Source organism: Prenolepis imparis, unplaced genomic scaffold (assembly GCF_030444845.1).
Source record: "Prenolepis imparis isolate NDT839.2.m4 unplaced genomic scaffold, iyPreImpa1.0 SCAF_1, whole genome shotgun sequence".
NCBI classification, from domain to species: domain Eukaryota; kingdom Metazoa; phylum Arthropoda; class Insecta; order Hymenoptera; family Formicidae; genus Prenolepis; species Prenolepis imparis.
Window position 1 is genome coordinate 13,349,527 of NW_028141159.1, and position 25,203 is coordinate 13,374,729.

General features: G+C 36.2%; 1 protein-coding gene and 1 long non-coding RNA gene across 2 annotated transcripts in view; one reads left to right on the forward strand and one right to left on the reverse strand.

Annotated features, from left to right (window-relative positions):
- The window catches only part of LOC145940217 (uncharacterized), a 198,723-nt gene that overhangs the window by 10,370 nt on the left and 163,150 nt on the right, over positions 1–25,203 (forward strand). The gene's annotated exons all lie outside the window — the stretch shown is intronic.
- Positions 10,933–25,203, reverse strand: part of LOC145940159 (spondin-1) — a 172,205-nt gene continuing 157,934 nt past the window's right edge. Inside the window, exons 6-7 of the mRNA XM_083045098.1 lie at positions 16,853–17,271; positions 10,933–15,777 (exon numbers count right to left, since the gene is read on the reverse strand). Coding sequence (XP_082901224.1) covers positions 15,569–15,777; positions 16,853–17,271 — 628 coding nt within the window. The 3' untranslated portion in view covers positions 10,933–15,568. The remainder of the gene's footprint in view (positions 15,778–16,852; positions 17,272–25,203) is intronic.

Below are 25,203 nucleotides of genomic sequence, written 5' to 3' on the forward strand. Positions count from 1 at the left end.
TAAAAATGATACTTAATCTATATTTTTTAGAATAATTTTATACGAAAGGAAAACATATTATTGCAATGTTTTTTCTCAACATACGTGTTTTCATCTATATTGATGATGTATAAATAATAAAACGCTTTTAATTTTTAATAAAGCGTTTTTTTCGTTTATATGAAAATTTAAAGGAAAATTAAACAGAATTTAAAAATTATTTTATTAAAAAATAACAAGGTTTTTTTAAAATCTTTCATGCCTTGCATAGCTGTACAAATAATTTAAATTAAATTAAAAGTTTAATTACATTGGATTATTATAAAATAATGCAATGTTAATTATTATTGTTAACTTGATGTTAGTATTTTTTAATGCTTATTGTTAATACAATTGAACTATGTCGGTGAGTAATCATATTAACGAATAAATAATTACATTATACAAATTATTTGAAATATTTTTTTGACCGGAAGAGTTTTAAATTAGAATTGCTCAAATTTTTGCAGTATTATATCATTTAAATACTGATTGTTGCATATCAATATTACGCATTCTTACTCAATTTATTTAATTAAATAATGCACGAAAATAAGAATATATGTATATTTTCTCAGAATTTTTTATTCCTAGAGATTTTTTATTTTCTAGAGATGAATAATCATCTACACGTTGAAATAGGACATTGCATCATTCTTATTAAAAAGTCTCATTGTCAGTAATCTAGCTGCTTCGCACTTTAAAATCAATTTAAATAATTTTGATTTAACGATTCCATGTAAAAGTGTACATAATATTATATTATTATTAATTATTAATTAGCTGTTACTTTAGTTTGAAATTTTCATCCTTTTTCCCCCCTACTTATATAATACAATATAATAATATAATATTATATACAATGAAAGTGATAACTGTAAATATGACGCACAGAAGAACATTCTTCGCGTTAAATATTAACAGCATATCACAGTACATCAAAATTGTTTACAAAGATAGCAAAAACAATACAACTTAATTAGAATGAAGGCTTTGTGTTAACGTTAATAAGCAGCATGTCGAAAAATCGACAGTGCATTAATTGAACGGTCGATTTAATTAATGAATATAATAATGCAACAGAAATAATTGGCAACAAATTCGCTCTGCTATTTTGACGTTCGAACAATTGTTCGTAAAATTTAACTTAAAAATAGTTTTCCGTTGCGAATTGAGTCGCGTTGTAAAAAAATGATTGGATGATCGCGCTTATACCCTCGGATGGGATTTTGAAATATCTCGCGCAAACTTCCCGATATGTGGCGAAAGGGGAGGATTCCATAGGCGGAAGCTGAATCGGGTTGCGCGACTACCGATCTTCTCCCTCTTTTCCATGAACGATACTCGATATTTCTCATTTCAGAGACGCCACTCGGCTATTTGCATCTTTATGGAACATTTTAGCCTGCAGCTCGCTCGCAATCGCGCGCGCGCGTGTATGCTATTACGTTTTTGGCGGGTGTTACTCGCGCGAGATTAGACGATGAGAATAAAACGCGCGCGCTGACGGGAATAAAAGTTATTGATAAAAAGATTTCCGTACGAAATATTTTCGTTACAAAAAATGATCATTATCACTTCAAATATTCTTAAGACACGTTATGTAATAATCTTTGTTCATATGTCCTTATATTGCACGCGTAAAAAAATGCATAACATTTGAAACATAGAGGAGATGTTGTATCTTAAAATTATTAAACGTTGGTCTACTTTGTTAAATAGATAGAGAACTTATAACATGAAAGAAGATAGAAAAGTTAGTGTCGCTACAAAGTTTTTCAGTTACAAAATCACGATTAAGATTGCGCAGGTCATTGCTATCCTCGCGAGTGAGAAAATTATGACATATCGTTTGCTGCGATTCGTCACATGCCATTATACATACGAAACGTGTTGTAAAACTATCGACAGGTAGCCGGCCGAGGGTAGCAGTTGGCATCTGTCTATTGATTGATGAAGCGCACAAGCGAGGATCATTGTCTATATATATGTATATATATATATATATATATATGTATATATATATATATATATATATATATATACACTTGCTGCATCTACCATTCACATTATTGCGTTCGTCGCGCACGTAGCCGGTGCACAGAGCATTTGATTTTTTAACAGAGTTCAGAGAGAACGTTTTGCTCTTGTCATTATCTGCCGTCCTGAAAAGCAATGCGTTCTAATTTACGAGAGTGTCCCAGCAAAAACCAGAAAGAGTATGCTGCTATGTATCTAGTATATCTGTTATCTATATTGTATTTCTATACAATAGTTATCTATATATGTTCAATACAATATAAACGAGACGAGATCAGATATTGAATAAATTTATACGACATATTTATGATATAAAATAATATTATCATTATAATCGTAATCTGATTTTATCTTATAAAAATAGCGCGTTGTAGCTATCAAACTTTCACAATGATGATATTAAAATGTTGACATACGGTAATGAATCCTCGCGATAATACGACGCTTCGGCGTTAATTCATTTTATTGCATTACAAAGAGAGAACGTGCTGTATGAAAAAAGCTTGTAGAAACGCACACAACGACGCTGAATTTTTCTCTTATATATGTATATATAAGCGTTGAAACATCTCTTGAATTGCAGAAGCGTTATAAAAATAAAATAGTATCGCGTTTTATTAACGACTTCTGGAATTCGAAGGCGTGCCCGATAAAAGCAATCGATGAAACTCACGCGAAAAGCGTGCCGACTGAGTTTACCCTTCCTCCCCGTTCGATAACACATAGAGCCGGAGCAAGAGTATCTTTTTTTTATCCTATTTATTTCATTTTACATTGATTAACGTACGTGAGAGCACGGACGCGGGAATCCCGTTAGGGATTTAAAAAATTTTTCCATTCTCTCTCTCATATCTGCTATTCTCTTCATCAATTCCAATCTCATCTCCGATACGTTTTTTTTCTCATCTACAACCTCGGTGTACGCACGATATTTGATATATATTAATATATTTGTCATATATGTATATGCATGTACGTGTGTGTGTATATATGTGACATAATCGATAATTGTGTGAATTTTATTGGACTTAACTTAGTGAAAAAGTTTCATTAAAATTGTATAAATTATTTTCGTATACAGTATTTCTCTTTTGTAAAATAAATGCAGAAACTATTTATAAACAGAATGGCATATTTGATAATATTTACAAATTAATACATGATACTTGAGACGTTATATCCAGATGGATAACGAAGTTTGCGAATTAATTTAGTTAAAATGTAGGTCAAAACTTGATTGTCAAGAAGGTGACAGAAAGATGATAGAAGCTACCTTATATGAACTTTCAGCTTTGATCATCATTGTCTTTGCGCGCTGCGGAAAGGTAAACAGAATCTTACCCAATTTACGGGACGCTTTCACCGGGCTCGATTTCATCGCGTCTGCTTTTCACCCCGACTTTATCCGAGAAGCGTCGTGAAAGTTTTCGAGTAAAGGAAGTATGAAGGAAGGGGAGTCAAGGGAAAAGGGGAGAAAGAGGGAAAAGATTCCTGAAAACCCTGTGCCGTGGTATCGTACATAAGGAACATCTCGCTTGTAAAGTTTAAGCGGCCTTGAGCGCAGCATCTTTGAACTCGGTTGCGGAGTCTTCCTCTCCTTCGATCACTGGGAGAGGAAACCGATAGTTTGGCGAGTATCTTTTCTAGAGTAGTCCCTCGTGAGCATCTAATAGATTTTGCAATCTTGAACAAAGTGACCGCGTCGCGGATACTCCGATCTAACGAAAATTATCTCCTTATCGCCGAAAGCCGTCGTGTTAACAACAAAATGATGTTTGCTTCGTCATGCGAATAAAGTTTTGCTTTATTCACAGCGTAATGTTCAAAGCCAAATATATATCTTCTACATAATCCGCTTAAGTTACTAAAGAAAATATATGGATGTGTAACGTAGAACGTTATAGCCAGAAATTAAGAGATAAATTAAGTTGCACCCTTTTCATACGAAAAAAATAAATAAATAAATTTAGGAAAAACAAAATTTATTATTTTCTCTTAATTGCTGTTGACAGTATCTTCTTCAGCGTATTTCTTGTGGAATTAATTATCTGATATTTGATGCATTCGAAAGGAATAGATTAATCGCTCGAAAAGTCGAGCAGTGGCTTATTATAATCCCTTTATAACGATGTTAATTTATTAAAATCGCGTTAGTTTATTAAAATTGCTAAGCTCTATCAAATGAGAAAATCTCTTTGAAAGTGCATGTAAAGCTTCTATCTTAAAATAACAACCGCGCATTTTCGTGAAGAGGGAGAGAAGTTGATGGATGTAATAATTTGATAAAGGAGAGATAATTATACCCATTTTGAAAAATCGATAATCTTATCATTGAAAAACATTTTGTTATCTAAATTATCCGACCGTCTTAATCTCGGTCTTAATGCTAGCAGTTAGCAAATATTGCGCGATGATTCGAATTTCTTTCATCTCTCTTCTTGGCCTAACTTTTCTTTCTTTTTCGGAAATGTACGTATCTTGGAAAATGTACATCGAAAAGCACGAAGAGCTGCACTTTACTATTTCGAACTTACGATCTCACAGTTTAGCTGTTCGTGATCGGGATTTGAAGCGGTCATCTAAGTGATTGTGCTACTGGTGTAAATTCAACGAAGAGTTTCGTGCACAAGTTGAAGCGCGAGTTTACGTAATATCAATAAAATTAGATATTAGGCAGGACAATAGGGAGCTTAAAACGCACTATATATATTAACGAAAAATTAAGCACTCTTGATTCTTAGGCGAAGTAGTTGTAGGATCGCTTAAACCAGCACTATCTCGAATCTATAAACATTTCTTAATTAATATCTCGCATTTTAAGTCGGTTTCTCTCTGGATATTAAGTAAAATTCCTCGATAATATTGCTGATTTTTCATTTTACAAAATACACTAGCCAAAGTTTCCGTGGACTTTCCTCGTTACAGTTTGGTCACGAATGTACGCCGAAGGCGACGGGGATCGATCCGTTTTATCTGCGCGGCTCACATTTCTTGTAACAATAACTCATCGCTATCGCAATTACCGAGAGAACGATCACGACGCCAGAGGAGATTCGGCGTCTCTATTACGGATTCCGTCATTGATGTAAGACAGGAAGGGAGATTGCGAACCGACGAGACAGGGAGAAATTCTCGGGTTCCGAATGTATGTGCAACATTTGATTAGGTGCAGGAAGCTCTTTAAGGGGATTGTTTAGAGCAATATGATGTGTAACCGATGTGTCAAACGCGTGATATGCAATACGCTGTTTGTTGAATAAATATTTATTTCCTTCCTTCTCTCTTGGCCCAATGTTGTCGCAGAAACGGAATGTATTCTTAGGGAAACTCGGTCAGGTCCATCCGCGCGACAAAGTAGTGTGTGCGTTAACAAAGCCCGACATCAGGCAAACGGAATAATTTGTGTTTATTAGTATTTGCCTTCATTACTACTTGTACCCACAGAGAATGACCGAAGGCATTTGTTCTTCTTTAGCTCGTATATAATGATATGAAAATATTATCTTTGTAATCCGTAATCTTGATCTTTGTTTTTTATGAGTTTTAAATGCATAAATTCTAATTTTATGGATCTCTTGAAATATGAGAAAAAATGCACTTAAGGTTAATAGGGTAAAGATTAATTATTATTTAAAATAAAATACGCTTTCTCTCTTATTTTTACATAATTATAACAGCGTTCTGAGAAAGATAAATTATATCAGCAGATAATATAACGCGATCCTCGCCATCAATTTTTTTATCCTATTTCGTCACGTTAGATTAAAAAAAAAAAATTGTGCGTGGAAAATAATGATACTCCTCGCATTTTTAGAGCAATAAGGTCTCGGGATATAGAAGATGCCAAGTTAGTCGGCCGACGCGGTAATATATGGGATAATTTTCCCCGACAATATTCCCAGAAATTTATGAGTTATTAATTTTGTGAACCTCCGGCTATCTAACCGTGCGGCACGTGTCTTCCTCGGTAATATCTCTATTATGACTGACTGCGACCGATTTTCCGTACGCTTGTCCCACGACTCGCAGACTTTATTCGTTATTATAAACTCATCGAGTTCCGGTTTACTTCCTTAGCCTTAGTTCATTATATTTCGTGTAAAATCAGTCCACGCAAATCGGAGTACAATTGCAAAGTTTACAATTATGATTATTGTACGTTATATCGTATTTTATATTGTTGATTTACACATGTATAGTAATTATCACATCTACTGGATTTGAATAAGCAATTAAATGTTTCTATTGTATTATCATAGGATAGATTTATCTTTCTTAAGAATCTGAAGATTTGCTATTTTAAGGTAAATATTCTTTCTCTCTCTGTGTGTACTCGAAGCGTTAATAAAACCAATCTCCATGACGACAAGACTTTTTAATAACGAATCCGTGCATTGAGATGAAAATTGAAAATTCTCGTAATATTATAGCACGTGTATAAAATGGCAGCACGCACTCGACTCGCGTTTATTAAGTACTACGTTAAGCTGTTGAAGCTGTTTAACTATTACTTTTAAAAGTAACAGCTGTATTTTTAATGCGCTTATAAAGAATTTTGAAAAGCTCGAGTTTTCAGCGGCATGTTCGTTGCAACTTCTAATGCTATTTGTTAAATTTGACATACCGGATTGTTGGTTGTACGAGGAATTGCATTCTGTAAAGAAGTTATGCAATTGAGAATTATTTTGGGCGAGAGAAATATAGTTTGCAGAATTATAGATACATAACTATTTTGTTTTTTAGATCGTAGGTTTCAATACTCTTCTCGTTTATCCAATCAAAATCGCATACAAGTTACATTAATTTCTTCCACGAGTAAACACGGAATAAATGGAATAAACGCTCGATATTCTAACGAAAGACTCGAATCAACTCCGTTAAATCGATTTTATCAATTCGCATAGCCTACAGCGTTATTTTCTGCAAAGTTGATTTATGGATAGGTTGCAAATTAGCAGCGTGTAAATATTTCTGTGTATTTCAGCTTCAGATCTATCCTTATTCCGACATTGCTAATTGTATTGAAATTAAAAGTTAAAATCATCATTTATATATTGAGCTTTTTATTTAACATTTTATAATAGAGGATATATCTCAATATCTTTGACGAAAATAATTATGTAAATAATTGTATTTGTTACGACTTTTGAGAATTAAAGAACGAACATCACATAGCTACATATACACGCAGCATTTCATGTCAATCTCTCTTAACTCATCGAACCGAATTGTTTTATTATCAATGTTAGAAAAAAATAAAAGCAGTGTTCGCAAAGATTTGAGACAAATTAGTATTCGTCGCGTATTAACGCCTGCGAGCAAACATACGTTCTTCGATTCCCCAAAAAGAGGGATGGAACGCGAGTTTCGATCCTCCACGATGAATAGGTCTTATCGGCTTGTATATGGCTTTAGGGCATCATTATGTATCGTCCAAAGCACTCAACCCCGCAATAGCAACATACGTGGTGCGCTGCTCTATTGACTCTTGTTTGTGCAACGGGGTTATATATCGCTAGCCCATGTCGTGAAGGGGGCCGGGTTAGTCCTATCTACGTATCTCTTATCCGCGAAGGGTTGCGAGAATCGCACGCCTTCTAGATATTATATCTACCTCTTACACCACCCCGAATGTTATCCGACGCGTTGTCCTTTATTTCGGAGTAATGTTGCGTGATAACAAGCACAGCTGGCTTGACTATAAGAGTCAAATTCAGGGTCGTCCCGGGAGAAGAATTATCGATATAGCAATTTTCAAGCAGTTTGAAATAATGGATGAAGCACTGAATTAAAATGTTCCAACACACATACACAAGCAGTTCGATAATTATAATGATTTTATCCTATTTTCTCTATTTCGTAAAGTACGGATTATTTTTTAACAATAATAATTTTTCGTGTGATAATTAGTTTCAGGCTTAATTAGAGACTTGAGTTGGAGGCTTTTAAAGAGATATATAAGCGATGAAATAAATGTAAAATGTGTATAATTATAATAAGTATTGTATAAAGAAATGACTAGTACGATTCAATGAAAATTGTATAATATTATTATACGCGCGACTTTAGACTCTATTTAGACTCTATTAAACTCTACTTCGATCTTTTCTCTGCAGTTTTGCAGCAGCGCCATTGCCATCGCTGCGTCGAACGCTTTATCTTGGGGTAATGTTGCGTGATAACAACGAACGGGTAGAATCGTCCCGTTGGGACGATTATTAGTGCCGTCTGCAATTCCGTGAAGACCGGAGCGTTGATAAGGAAACTTATAGAAAGACGCGTATTATTATTCTGGATATTTTTATTGGCAAATTGTGATTGCATATTAATCAATCCAATTATTCTTACCGCATTATCTTATCATTTTTATATGCAACATTAATGCTTATTTTTATTTTCTGCCATTTTATTCTCAAAAATATTTTTATATTTCATCTTTTTATATTATATATTTTCCAAAGTTACATTAATATTAATTGACAGTAAGTTTATTTTATTAATTCGAGAATTAATTGAACTGTCAGTATTGAATTTTGTAACGTACGCGAAATATTTTATTTATATATTCGCAATAAATAATAAATCATCAGAGAGATAAGCGAACAGCGAATGCAATTGTCCAAAGAATGTCCTTATTATATCTCCGTGTTTCTTTAAAAAAAATATTATTCCGAACGTTCACTTGAAACGGGGAGAAGAAATGTCAAGTAGTCGAGGAGAGAAAGGAAGAAAGTTCTCCTTGTCAGTTTGATCTTTCACGAAATATGCGACATAATAAAGTATACAACACAAGACGGTGGGAAGCTGAAGATTCGAGGAAATAAAGAGAGAGAAGTGTAGAACAGAGTCAGGATTGGATACGACTTATGTACATATACCTTGGCTCTCTTCAGTGGTTTACCGCCGCTCGTTGGATTCGTCCGTCGAGTGTCGGAGAAAGATGCGCAAGGGGAGCAAAGAGAAACAAGTCCGCCGAGCAAAGAATCACCGGGAGCAGTGAAAGATGAATAGAACTGCTGCGCTCCATGCGCTTTCGAATGATGCCGGCTGGTCTCGGACGGCGGTAAGCAAGAATAGCGAGCTACTTGTGAAAAATGGATTTCAACGTGGGTTCAACGACTGCTTCGACAAAAGCTAACAATACCGCCGCTTTCGGCTTTTCGCATTTGTTATTCCAAGTATGTTAGAAAGGCTGTCTATTTCGTTCTCGATTGACGTGATTCTCTATCTTCGACGGATATATTATTCGGCATTCAATGAGCGATATTTAATTATGATGGCTTTGGAATATTTTTAGATTTCTGTAATAGAGTATACATACGGTATATATAGGTATACTTTGGACACTTTGCGAGGAAATAATAATGATCGAATATAATTGACAAATGCAATAAATTTTATATTTAATTACGAATTTAATTAAAAATATATTTCATGATAATTATAATCAAACATCTCTCTTTAATTAATAAATGATTAAATAAATTTCAAGCATTCAGAAATTTTTACAGAGTGTTATACATCAAAAAATTATATTATAATTTATTTAATCTCTCGAAAAATATATATAGTAGATTTTATACAGGTATATCTGTGAGACATTTAGACAGATAATTTTTTAAAATGAATACTATTGCTTTGATCAAAGAATTTTTTTAACATAATGGACGTTGAGATAATAAATGTGCAAGTAAATTGACATAATATTGATCTTCTCGAGCGGTAAGGTTCTAGTTTTTGCGTTCTCTTTCTGTCTATTAAATTTTATAATTTTTAAAAATAAAAGTTACAGAGAGAAGCTATTCTCTTTCTTCAAAATTCTAGCATTATATCTGTCAATTACATATATTTTGTATTCTTATAAGACTTCAAAAATTTTGTATAAGACGTGGAAATCCAAACAAATTCAATAATCGTCTTCGATACATTTGTAATGAATATTTATTGCAAACGAAAATATCACGAGATGATGGTTTGAGAAAAATCGAGACGCCCGCTTGCTAGGAAATTTTTTTGTCGATGATTAAAAATTAAACGAATTGCAGTAGTTTTTTCTATCTAGAAGTTTTTTGCCGATGTATTGTAAATTAAACGAATTGCGCAGTAGTGTTTTCTATCCAGAATTTTCCATATATGTATATACTCTCAGTCGTGTATGTTATATATAGAATATTTTACGCGAGATGAGTAAAATTTCAGAGTAACACTGTTAAAAGGCTGTTATGCGGGGGAGAACGCTATCTCCATAACGATCGATTTCCTTGAAGCGTGAATTTACGTACCATCACCGACGGTTTTATCATGGCGGCGATGCGGTAGTGAGATGGATCTGTAGGGTGGAAAATGGTAGACGAGAGATAGAACTCGTTCGGTTTTATAATTTGACGCGAAATTGCTCACTTCCGTCGTGGTTATATACTTATGACGATGTAATTGCATACTTACAGTAGTGGCTTTCGTCGTCAAGATTCTTCTATCGGCTTTGTAATATAACAACATTGGTTATTATTATGGTGTCTTACAGATTGTCGTAAAAAAAAACCCTTACTGTCTAAAATGCGAAAAGATAAAAGGCGCATTCTTTTATTAACATTTGATTTGAAAAAGTTTTTTTAACATGAGTGGAAGTACTTGAAATTACACTAGATCTTTGGCGGATGGTTCTCAAAATGTGGGCGATAAACGCGTTTTACAAAAATGATTAATTTATTTCGTATAATTTAAAATATGATTTATATCTCACGTTATTTAATAGCCCAACGGAATTGTTCTATATATATTCTGAAATATAAATTTTATCGGAAAAAAAAAATTGAGTGATACTCGCGAAGAGTAAAAAATGGGTGAGAAAGAGACAGAGAGAGGATTACACGATTCCTGAAATAATTACTACTTTATTATATACGAATACCATTCATACGTCGCAAGTGAAAAATATTATGTATTCGAAGATCGAGAAGGGAGCCCGCTTATTTTCTCGACACATTTTATTATGTAATATAAACTTATGTGTTATACATCGCTACATATGCTTCGGCTTAATCGCTAGTCCTATCGGCTATCCTTACAGGGCTAGAATGCACAGTGACTTGTACAGAATAATCATCGTGGCACTCCACTTAGTTCCTCCATTAATCTGTCATTGATTTGTCATTGTCACGTAGACCAGAAACGCGCGAAAGAGGAAAGGATGAAAATATGTATTTGCATATTATTTGTATTAATTGAATAAATTCATTGAATAAAATTCAAGACAGAGGTCGTAAATTATGAGTAAGTTTGTCCAATTCATCGTTGTTCTTTCAATAATAAAGAACAAACGTATATTTTACACACGAATTAAATAATTAATTTACAAAGTTAAAATGAATCAGAGCAATCGTAATTACTCAGATATATGATGAAGTATAACGGTGGATATTTATCATACTCATTGTCAGATTGCATCTAAAAGAACAAAGTTTTGCGATCGAGCTCAATCAAGGAAAAAGAAAATTTAAGAATTGCATTTCGAATTATCCCGGATCTCGGATAAACGAACTCTCTGATTCAATTGCACCGAACTCAAATACCTTTATCCGACGATAATGAATTTACAGTGACTTCCATCGTTATTTCACAAAAGTACACTCGCTCCTTTCCTCTTTCCGTGTCACAGAAGCCCCCGTTTCTCACGAAAGCGTTCCCGTTTAGTTTACAAAACGTTTATCCTTAGTGCATCTAAAACTGCGAGACGGCAACGGCTCGACCCTCTTTCCTATACATATACATATATACATATACATAAATATATATTTTATATATGTATATGTATGTATATATATGTATGTATATACTTACATATATCAGGGGAAAATGAAAAGAGCTCTCTCTCTCTTTCTCTCTTATCGCCATGTGGTATTGTTCCATGAAAGATTTTACAATACGCCGGTTGGATTTTCGTCTCGGGGATTAACTCGGTCTGATATTTCATTTCGACCGCGCGCTCCCGCCGCCAGCGACGGCTTCCAAGGGATTCTCTCCGGCGAAGATCAGCCGCTAATTATCGCGAACGATCGGGTTTTAACATAATAGAGAGAAAGAGAGAGGGGGGGGGAGAGAGAGAGCATTATAAGTACCACCGTAATTAAGGTTGTATCCCCGCCGCGTGCACTTTCTATCTTTCACCTTTAAAAGATAGGCTCAGAGCAAAATACATGTTCTATGTAAAATGCGTGCCGGATTATTGTGATTTTAACAAGAAATTTTCCGACGAAGTCTCGATCCTTCCTCAGAGAAAATTTCGAGAATCGTCATTTGTCTTTGTACCCAGATTTATTTATTCGGTAGCTATTATTCTGATTTTACGAAGGCTTTTTTTTCTTCCATTCAGAGATTTACACAAACGGCTTCAACAATTTAAAAATTGAAAAAAAGTCTAAGAGCAAAAGAGCAAAGACGATTGTGTAAAAAAGATATACCATATCTTACTCTATATGAGTATTGTCGAAAGGTGTTGCGTAACGCGCAAATTTTTCGTATTTTCAAGATAATTGCCGAAGCGTCATAAGCTGCCAAGCGGTAATTTGAAAATTTTTCTACGTAATTAACTCCTTTCGCCATCCTTATCCGTTATTATCGCGACGATTAGCCTCTTTTATTTCAGTTTCAGCGCGATGAACAAACGTAGATAGGTACAGATATTACGCGACGGTATGCGAATTTGCACAGTACGCTACAATCTCCGCGCTCGTACCATTATTTTTCATAACGTGCTTATTTTACGTTTCGCTAGAACCAACGCAGCAGGGAAATCATTATTGTTGCGTCACGCACGAAATTGATTTTGAAAATTTACACGTTATTTCTTTCTATTATGGCAGCATATAGTAACGGGCACACAATATATATTATATATATATATATATATTTCGTTCATTTTCGTGTTGAAAATTAACATTTAGAGATTCGGGTATAAAAAAAAGTTATACAATTATATTAGCTTTACGCAAACCTCTATTCTCGCTGCGTGTTTAGCGCTAAACGCGCCTGTGCAATTTTATGGCACAAATTATGGCTATTTTTTAAATTTAATTTAATCAATAGTATATATCAATATCTTTATGACGATCGGGCATTTAGCACTGAATATCCGGTGAGAATAGCGGCTACGGGATGCTAAACGTGAAGGACAAGCCGTGCGTCAACGTACGTCGCGTGCGAAATTCAGCGTCGAGTCACTTTTAAATCTATAGATCCATCCCCTTCTCTATAGGGGATGACTCGATTTCATTCTTACAACTGAAGCTTCGCGCATTCTTCGCAACCAACACCGAATTCCGCGTCGCGGACGCGATTAATACGGGTCTAATAATTAACGAGTGTTACAATTAGACGTTAGTTATTAATTATTATCATTAAATTTATGTCTAAGATATAATACACTCACCTAAGACGTACCTGATGATATCTTTGTAAAAATTTCCCTACCACGCATCACGAGAGAGAGAGAGAGAGAGAGAGAGAGAGAGAGAGAGAGAGAGAGAGAGAGAGAGAGAGAGAGGGGGGAGGGAGAGAGAAAGATGCAGCACTCTCTCTATGACGGTGGAGAAAAAAAATCGATTTTGCGGAACACCTGCTCTATGGGTTCCTGCTTTATTCCACGGTTATTCTCCGTCGAGCGAGGAGGACGCTTTGCGAAAAACACTCACGCGACCTTGTCTGGGATTTTGTACGAGCGCGCTGAAAATCGCTCTGACGTTTACTCGATACGCCCTACGCGGACATCGATCTTACTGTTTTTTCCTGCCGCGAAATATTTTAACCCTTTCGATCATTGCACGACGTTTCGAAAAAATATTGCATGTGTATCTTGTGAATTCTCTCGAAAATGGAGATCTCAAACAAAAAATTATACCGTAAGAGATAAAGTATAGAATTTCAAGAATATATAGCAATAAAATAAAAAGAGAATGTACACAAATAACAAATAGATATAAAAAATATTTTCTTTTAATTAAAAAAGCTCTCATTAAGATGTTAAGTTGATTATTAACTTTATATTTGTGTTTTAAGCCGAATTTCCATCATATATAAATCTCGCACACGAGCGTTTTTGTTTCGCGATAGAAAATAGCGGGCCGATAAAAACTTCGCTCTAAGCAATGTACTAGGTTCCGAGAGAAACGTCGGCTTAATCTCGGCGAGACTATGGTATGGCACGCGACGGTTAAATTTCACCGGAGGAATTCTCGCACCTGAGCGTGTAGTACACGTCGATCATTCGTGGTATATTATTCGTACCGGGGCGATTAAACTATCAGCTTAATTGCACGTAACGTTTTTCTCTTCCGGAAAGTTGGATCAATTTTCCAATTATACCGAGGTTCATTTCTATCCTCGATCGCGTGCGCGAAGATCGAGGCGTGTTATCGTTAAATTCGCTTTCGACGCGAGTTAAAATCGGGAATTAATTTAATTTTCAACGCGGCGATTCTCTCGTTATTCTGATATATAAATGAAGAAAATCTATACGCGTGCGATCTTTGGTATGACTTTATAATTTCAGACGTATTGATATATAATATAGACGAATAGACAATTCGCAGATCTGTCTTGCAATAGTGAGACGGATATTGCAGATAGATATATGATTTTTTTCTTCTCTTTTACGTTGGTTTTTCATCGTATCCTTGCCATAACAAATTCGACAAACAGTGCTCGATTGTTCAATTACTCCGAAAACAAAAAAATCAAAATGGCATGCGCTCCGACGAGTGAAAATCGAGCTTCAAACGCATTTTAGTGATACATATGGAAACGCGATCCGATGCGAGTCAGCTATTCGAATTTCTCTTTGGCAATCTTTTTGTTTTCAATATTCGAGACCTGCAAGCAATATATATATGTGTATATATATACACATATATTCGTATGTAATATATATCGTACATCAAACAACGATAAATGTAAGCGAGTAAAATAAAATCGCCGAATGACGACGCTTTTCCAATTGTTCGTTGCGAGATCAATGTAATAATCGCGACTGATCGTAATTAAAAAAAAAATTATACCATGAGATTATGTCACTTGAACCGCACATAATCGAAATACATATACGTGCATGATCGTTTGCATAAACATACGTAGTATTATCCGATGGCAATGATCGCTGCAAGTCCTTCTTTTCCTTAAGATATCAATTACCGTTTACGAAAATTTTTCTGTAATATATATTGTCAAACCACACAAATCGCTACTCCCTTTCTAAAGCATTAGCCCACATAGTAATACATTCCCAGCGCCATGTCAACGATTACACATCGATATAAAAGATATTCTAAACTTTTCAATTTTATTATTCATTCGTTAATTAAATTTCTCATACCGATCACGTCCGTTCCGTCTGCGTGCGCATTTCTCGCATAAATTCTCGCTCCTCACCCGTTTCGTCCGCTTGCCCGTGCGACCTTTCGTCCGTGAGCGAGTCACTTTGGTACACGTGTTCGTGAAAGGAAACCTCTGACGATGACTACCAATGGTAGTCGATGATCGGCTTGCTCTCCGAGCACGGATTGACGCTGCCGCACCATTTGGTCTCCTTCAGCGGTGGACACGCGGCGCCGCCTCGGCGCGGCTTTATCGTGACCTTTCGCGTCCTCTGGGTCTCGCCCACCCCGCAGCTGCGACTGCACGCGCTCCACGGACCCCATTCGCCGACCTTGCAATCTCTCGGTGCGCCTGGAATCACGAGTGCAATTATTCCGCTCGAGCGGGTCTGCGAGTCCACGTCTAATCTCTTGCGACGTGCAGGGAAATTGTCGGAACTAGATGACCGTGATAGGTGACCGCAATGAGAATAGAGAGTTCTGGTTTTAAAGAGAAGTTTTTGACTTTACTTTTACTTCCATGGTTCTCTCGTTGGATTACAAGAAAATTAGATTGTTGAGTAAAATAAGATTATTTTCTCGAAGAATTGAAGGGACATGCATTAATCCTGGGATTAGATAAATTGCAAGAAGAAATATCAGATTTATGCAAACATAAAAATAAATTTTTCTCGTTCTTCTTTATCTCTTAGAATTAAATTTTTATAGTTTTTGCCACTACCTCGTAATTTGTCAGTTATGTATATTATCGAATCAAATAATATACTGCTATATGACGTACATACATGAGAATCTTGCAAAGAACGCGAAAAAAAGGCTGCTTTAACTTGCCACGGAAACCGGAACGGCGGACAAACGCGAGACAGAAAGGGTAGAGGGTACAACGCGGATGTGAAAGACGAAAGAGATAGAGAGAGAAAGAGAGAGGGAAAGCGTGGTAGTGCGCTTTGATCATTTACGCGGGAAATATGGCTATTGAGAGGGCTCAGCTCTTTTGCATTAGCTACCGTCAATGAAAAACTGCATCGGGGGTTTTGTTCAGTACTCCCGTTTTCGCCGTGTCTTTTAAAGAGTTAATTAGAGGCTCGATTAGATAGCAAGAGCGGATATACCAGCGAAGGATCGAAAAACATTTTGAATTATGTCCGTAATCATTCTTCGCCGGATTAGCGGTGATCAATAGGGGTTGCTATCGATCGTATCGCCTCGATATGGTGCCGTTAGCTGTATTATATCGTACCTTGATACGCGAATAAAGAAACCAGTATTTTGCAAACGATAATGTTAAACGATATAATATATAAAGCTCACGAAAAACATTAGATAAAATATTTAAAAAACAAAAAATATAACTCTATTAGATGCAAATGATAAAACTTAACATCGCGAATGATACGATATTTATATTTCGAGATTTTTTAACTCACGTGTTCTAACTCGCTTGCCCTTGGACGTCAAGCCGTGATGCTTCATCCGGAGTCTGTGCTGGCGCTGATCCGCCAAGTTGGTCGCGTTGCTACTCGCGAATGAATAACCGATACTCGACACATTCGACGCGTTCGCAATCTTCCTCTGGATATCCTCGTAGATCTGCGCCTTCTGCGCCTCCGCCGTTCGTCTATACGTCTGATAGTACGGCCAGTCGGATTTTCCTGTCTCGCTGTACTGTCTCGTTTTATCACCGTCGACGGTGATCTTCGAAGGTCGCGGCATCGGTGTTGCGCTGTACCTCGGCCGTTGCCACGACGCGTACGATGAGGCGATGCTGTTGATGATCGCCGCCTTGTTGTCGCGCGGAACATCCGTCACGACTTGCTGCTGATCGTTCCCTGTCGTGCTCCAGTATCTGAAGTCAGAAAAGCGACAGGACACGTGTGTTATTAGATCGACTAGCTCTAGCAATCTCGCGATATTCTCGCTCTCGTCTAGCTCCTATATCGATCTTCGACAAGGAGGAGACTCGAGGAACTGTGATGTTCAGAGAGAAGCCGAATATAAATTAGTTCATTAAAATAAAATTGAGACTTTTTAATTAAAAGACTCTAGAAAATTCGGAAATTAGAAATTCGTAAAGTCTTTGAAACTTTTGCGATGTGAAGATGAATCGTCTAATGGATGTATGCGTATGTGTGTCTCTAATATCGTCATGTACTTCCCACGATTATTTATATTTATACGTGAATATTGCATCTTGTTACGTTAATATTATTCGCGTATAATTGTTGTTCGATACGCGTATTTTGACTGACGATGCATCGGGCAATGCTTAAACGCGAATCGGCGGAATTTCCATTACTATGTCCATATACTCGCGCAATCAATACTCGATGAATATACATGCAGTCGGTCGGTGCGGTGTAACGAAACGCCATAGTGTAGACAGAGCCTAGACAGTAATAAGTTGTACGAGCGTGTTAGGTAGCAATTACTAAATGGAACTGGCCAGGTATTAGTGGCGCAACTGAATGTTAACTTGTCGGACGCCATTTGCCAAACGTGTACGTATTACTTGTATAAAATACCGAGATATAATGCCCATGCGTCGCGTCGCCCGCGAAACGAAGTTGAAAATTAATTATTTTCGGGAGAAAGTGAAATTCGCGAATTTGCACAAATGGTTTGACAAAAATATATGGTTTGAGCTCTGCCAGTCGATTGGTCGACTGAATTAATTTAACTGGCCAATGTTATAATTGCGGCAGCATTACACAACTTAAGCTCCTGCTATAACGAATACATATATATTTGTCGAATAAATTCGAGTATCGCTGAACTATACGTTGATATTCGGCCTTTGTGAAATCATAATTAATATTTGTTCGAGAAAGAATATACGTATAATTAAAATGTTATAAAAGCAGCAAACAGTATATTATATTTTAGATATAATTAATGTTTTTGTTTAACATAAAATAATACGTATAATTAAAATGCTATAGAGGCAGAGTAATAATAATTATATAATCTTGAAAAACAAAAATGTAATAAAAAATAATTCATAGCGTGATATACATAATAATTTATTTTTAATATAAAATTAATATAAAAATAGTGACAAAGGAAATAATGATAAAAAATATAATGAATATATTATTTCATGTTCTTTTATCGTCATATTAATAGATTATTTAATATCAATTAACGCTTAGATTCATTATTGTTCACTAGTTATTCACTAGTACATTGAGGCTGGCGCTTCGTTTAGGACGACGCCTTTCTCTAGATTTTAGCCGCTCGAGCGAATCGGTCGTTCTTTATGAACCGAGGGTTTTCATCGTAGTTTTCGTCGGTACGTGCACTCTGACGAATCGAATTTAGCGAGGCGTGCGGGTGTGCGAAAACAATTTCGAGAATTGATTTACGGTTGGCATGTGGTACACATAAGAGAACAGAATCGAGGGATTGTCCGGCAACCTCGAAACTTGCGTTTCATGCAAGGAAAACTTATTCACACCGTACTTCGCTTTTCTTCCTACCCTTTCTCTCTCCTTTCTATCCCTCTTTCTATCTTCTTGTCGCTCTCTTTGAAAAATTTCTATAGAAAATTGGCTTTTCGCGTATTCCCGTACAATGAGATGAAGAATTTTCATCGAGAGCGTTTATTTTCGCTTGATACGTGATCATCGGATGCTGCGTGTCTCTCGGCGCCTATCACCGAACCATGACGTTTGCGATTTCATTATTGTAGCGATTTACGGCGAAAATTTGCGATTCCGGACGCAATCGATTAGAAAATTCTGTTTAATCATGGTAATTACAAATCCCAATTGTAATTTGTGACCCAATTAACCAATTACGCTTTGCAATATGTAGGCAATGCATATGCAATCGGTGCGTATCAGTTTCGAAGCACAGCTTCGAAACCGGAATTGTCTAATTATCATGATTATTTTCTAATTCGACGAATCTCAATGATCTGCACGAGCAAATAAATACAACAAAGTTCGCAATTTTTTTTTCCACAAATCTTAGCTACATTTTGTTATTTATCAATAAACGCATGACGTTCGAATATAATTTTAAATCGTATTTGAGATAACTTCTTCGCTGGTAAAGATACGCCAACGCGGCATGTTTAGCATAACTGTATTTTCTACACGATATTTGCATGTATGCAGATTTAGCATAAGTTTACTTTTTCCTACGCTTTAATATTCCTCCAGGAAGTTCCAAGCTTCGCGGCTGGCCGCTAAGAATCTGAGCCCGCTGAGTCGGCATAACTTTTTAATTAAACTAACCTGTAGGTTGGTCTGCCGCTGTCAACCGGAAAATCTAAACACGAATGCGAACAAACAGTGAATTTTACTCGCTCTCTCTCCGAAACTTGCTGCCACCCGATTGCGAACGAAAAAGACACACACGCGGTATTTTAAATAATCCGGAATCAAATGTCAACAATTGGATCGATCGTCATGCTTGAGCCACGAGGCGTAACAATTCTTGGAATTTTTTTTTTACTGCTGGCAATCGAATTATATTTAGATCTAATCGATTCGATTCTCGTTCCACTCTACCGGACTTGAGTAACGACGTCGTCTCCGCCGATTATGGCCACGTCGCGCGTCTACAGGAAGTTTGACGAAGTAGGGTAAACAGTATATCGCTAGCAATCAGTATAGTCGAGGGCGTGGAGACAAGTACAGGAAATTGTCTTCGTTATTACTTTACTTCATAAAACGGAGAAGGGCATTTCTCCTGGAAATGAAATTTCTCTGATCGATTTCAAACTTCCCTTTCACTCTAATATTTTTTCATATAAGACAATAGAGACAGAACAGTAGAGAGGAAAAGTATGAAAACCTTAATAAATCTTCATTTATCGAATAATAATATCGACTCGTTTGAGGGTTCCCCTTATCGCGTGCCGCTTGCTTTATATCGAGTTTCATTCTTCGGGCGTTGAAACTTATTGCGGGTCGTTAGACCTACACGAAACCGGCATCATTTCATTTCGTGGTGGCGGCGAAAAAAAAAGTATCAGCCGTTTTATATATACATATATATTATATTCTCGAGTTTCATCGGACGAAAACCGTGGGGTTGTTAACAATTTTAACGATGATACGATATGTAATGCCTCGTCGCGGCGTTTTGCACCCTTACGAGGGATTCTCGAACTAGCATGTATATTCTCGACGCAATGATTTATTTTACGTCGGATTCGCATGCGTGTTGTGTGGAATTTACAGGCCCGATGAACTTAATACGCGGTAGAACGCGATACAATGGACACTGGTGAATTAATTGCGCGCTAATGCGTTTGCATCTGACGGCAGAAAGGAGGGTTGGAGAGGGGGAGGGGACTTTCAGCGTTAATGCATGCATTTCGTTGTCGGTCTCTCGGATTTTCATTCCATTATACGTTCTCGCTGTGCATCTCAATCGCGATAACATGCATGATTATAATATAAGCTGCTCTTTTCGTCGATATATTTTTTTTTCAGTTGTACGGGAAATGTGTGAATTGCGATTTATATCGTGCGATTTATCGAATCTCATCAAAAGCTTTTCAACGAATCATTTATTTTTATTTTATTTTATTTTATGATGCGACTTATTTTATTATTAATTAATTATTTGTGTGTTTCTATATATACATATATATAGCTTTGCTTTATAAATCGAGAAAATCCAGAGTACAATTAGAATGCGAAAAAAGTAGTCAGGATTTCCGGAAAGATTCCAGAGATATATGAAATTGTCCAATATGAGTGCGAACTATGGTGGAGATTCTCCAGCGGTACGACAGTAATAGCATTTACATTTTGGATTATGCAAGCTGTTTCCGTAGTCCGGCTCGCACGGATTATCACAGAGCTCGTGCGAGATATGAAAAAATGTTTTCAGAATATTGCGGTTCGCACGCAACACACACGCACATGTGCCACACAAGCACATGTGTCTATACATTTTGTCGAGAATATATATATATATATATACATATATATAGGGAGAGAATAAAAGAGACATAAAGTTATTCGCCGTGATATATCGTCGTGGATATTTTAGTATCCATCATTGACACTGATGTATTAAGATCTGCAGGCTATTTTTTTTGGACAAAACAAAAACATCTCTCGGATGAGCTAACTTTAATTTCTTGGACCTCGCGTGCTCGCCATTGAAAAATGCGCACGTGAAAATAAATTATAGGGGGCGAAAAATAAATTACGCCAAGCACATTACGATTGCCGCGAGTTCGCGACTCTGCTCTCTCTTTCTCTCTCCAATCTTTCGATAAATACGAAGGCGAAATGCATCGAGTGCGATACCACCTAAGCACGTCGTCCGTTATAGTTACTTCTTGTTACACTCTCGTGCCCTCCTCTAGCGCAGTAAATTCATTCGAACGTGCTGTATGCCGAATGTTCTCTCTCTTCTCCTCTCACAAATGGTACTATTACGTTTGGATGGGGATTTACGCGGTCGCGTTTCTGCTTCTAGTGATGTGCGCGTGGCTTTATCACTCTGTCTCCAGTAATTAACTTTACAATTACGCAAAAGGTGTGAATCTCGTAGTTTTGTGAATTTTATCGAATTTGCAGAATTCATAGAGCTTGAAAAAAAAAACGCATCATTATTCTTTGAAGTTCGCGACTCATTGAAGTTCGTTATATCAAGGTGAATTTCACACATTCTCGTTTTTCGTTGAAGCTTTTATATTTTTAGATAATTTCATTGACGCGCGCACATTCGCTCCATCTCTCTCGACTCTCATATGCTCTTCATATATTCATATATTCACAGATATTCACTCACACGAAACCGATATAGTAAGCATCGTATGTGTTCAGCGTTGCTTTCAATAAATTTGCACAATGTAACTTGGCAAGTTTTTATGATGGAAAATCATTGTTTCCATTCAAAATTTATTTGTAACTCAAGTTCGAGAGTACACGTAGTTAGTCCTGCTACAACTGCAATGCGTATATTTTCAACATTTATAGGCAGATATATATAGCACAATATGGAAATAAAAAATATCCGTATATTTTTTTGCAGAAACAATGCAAGTAATGGGTGCAGTATATATATTTTAATTTCTTTATTTTATATAATATTTATATATTTTAACGATCATCACAGAGTAAAAATAAATCATTACAGAATTGAGACCGTACGAGCGTGTGTAATTGTTCTGATTTTGATTTATTATTTTATTCCATCTCTGCGCACCTTCAACAAATTTACGGAACCGGAGACTATTAATTTGTTTATTTGTGCAGTTTTATTGATATATATGGTGATATTTCTCATGACAGAGAGAGAGAGAGAGAGAAAACGTCGATGATATATAAAAAAAAAAAAAACGTATTGTTTGGTTAATAGAATTTTTTTTATTGAAACAATCGCGAATTATTTTCATGAAAAGAATATAATTCAGAAAGCATAAAATTCATATTGGCTCTGGGCACAAAAACTTTTAGCTAAATTGGAATATTGTTAAACGAGATTTACCTTTTTTTGTCATTAATTCGCAATTATGTATCGACATTCCTTTTAGCGCGTCCAAAAAATCCATTTTTGCGTGAACTCATACGTATAAAAAAATTATCACTGTCGTTTTTTCATCATGCTATTGTCTCGCAGATATAGTTAAATAATACGGAAATATTTCTTAACTAGATAAGTCCACACTTTCGTTCATTATACGGACAAGGTTTATGCTCCTCGTAAGATTAATTTCCAGCTGCTAATCCTTCGAAGAGATCAGCAGTTCAATGGCTGTTCAGTAATGAGATATATCGTTGCCGCGGTCACGTTGTTCCGTTCCGAAACGACCTTAGTGCGCGAGTCCCGGACTAGGAAATGATCGGGATGATCCGGTCGTAAGATTTAATCTGTTAAGACGAAGAGCAGGAAAATAGAAAGATCTCGTCCTAAAGTGGGGCAGTAGCATCGATGGCAGTCTCGAAGGCACAATAGCAATTACCAGAAAACGACGATCGTTCCTTGCCGAGTGGCCAGATAGCGTCGAATGGAATCGAATCTGCGGTAACGTTCCGAGGAGATTGGCTACCTCCCCGCCGCAGAAGGGAGGATTACAGATCGATCTCGAGTGTCATCGAACGTAAGCTTTATCGATCTTGACGGCGCGTCAACCGGATATTGGATGACTAGGGAGGCCTATAGTGGATGCGCGGTCGGTCGCCGATTTCGATCGTCGTTTTCCGAGAGATTTTTTGCGACCTTTGGTACAGTTCCGATCGATTTAACGCGCCAGTTATCGCGTCAGTCATCTTCGAGACGTTAATTGCGTATATATATACGTACAATGCGTACAATAATAGAAAAGCACGAAAAATACAGAATGTTTTGAAAGCACCGGATGTATTTTTCGCTGCGGTTTCTTTCCTATCGATAGTCGTATAATCGGAATTGTTGAGAGTTTACATCTTTCTTTTCGCGTGGCGTTTCGGAATTTTATCCTGATCGGCTTTGTTGCGTCAGAACGGGATATTGAAGTATAAGAAATGCATCATAGATTGGATTTTTATTGATAGGATATGATAGAGTGGTCGAAAGTAGAACACACGCGAGAGTGGAATCATTTGTTCGGCGAATTGTAGGAATCGACACGAGCGTGAATACGATTGTAATATATTGATAAGAGATATGACAGCAACTATTGATACATGACGCAAATACTCGAAACAACCGATCTTTAGTCTGATGAAAGTATAATCGAATATAAAGAATGTTTCTCTCTGCGCGTGCAATTCTCGTTTTTTTTTTTTTTTCGAAACAGAAATCTCTTCAAAGCGCTTTAGAGTAGCAAAAATATTTAAATAATAATTATGAAATTAATGGAGGGAAAATCTCTGATTCTTTTTCCGATACTTTTAATTTATTAATATTGCCTACATCGAGCATGGACGTAAAATAATAACGTATATATTTCACATCGTCTCTGCGGGTTTTTCTACAAGGAACTATCTTTTCGCCAACTGTAATATTTCGCGCTACGCACGGTCAGCTCTTCCGGAGAAAATATCTCCTTTATTTTCCCAATTTTGTCGAACAGCTTGATCGAAATTGGAGGTCATGAAAATCTCCGTCAGCCATGTCCGCTTCAGTAAAAGTAAAACAAATATAAAATGTAGGAGATGACGTATGAGAGTGAGAGTGAGAAAGCGGCGCGTCAGAACTTTATTTTCAAGCTTTTCTCGCCATCGTACGGTGTGTTTTCCGTCAATCTTTAACCTCCAGTCGGATATTATGGCGAGAACTGTCGAACAGGTTGCACTTATCTCAGAAATTGTCGCTAATCATCCATGAAAATTAATATCATAATCATCTATCGGATATCAAAATTGTCCGGTCGCAATTTCTGAAAAGCTCGTTTAATTTCCGAAAAACTTAATAATGCTCTAAGTTTGTAGAAAACATAAATAATATTCGGAATACGGATATATAGAAATGTATATAGGCCCCGTTATGAATAGTATCAGAATATATGAATGTGGGGGAGACAGAATTTTATACCGATTAAAAACATTGAATTTATGACAACTTTAAATGCGAAAGACAAGTATAATGCGTATTGTGTGTTACTCGCACATATTTATCACATTTCGTAGAAATATATACCATCGCTCTTTCGTACAGATATTATTTATTTTTCTCCTATTAATTTATTTATAATTGCGCAATAGATTTAAAAGCTAAAATAAAAATTCCAAAATATGAAAGTTAGAGCATATTAATATAATATAGCTTTTTTATTATTTTATACTCTCTATAGATTCAAGAGAAAAGTTTGAATATGCCATCTGTT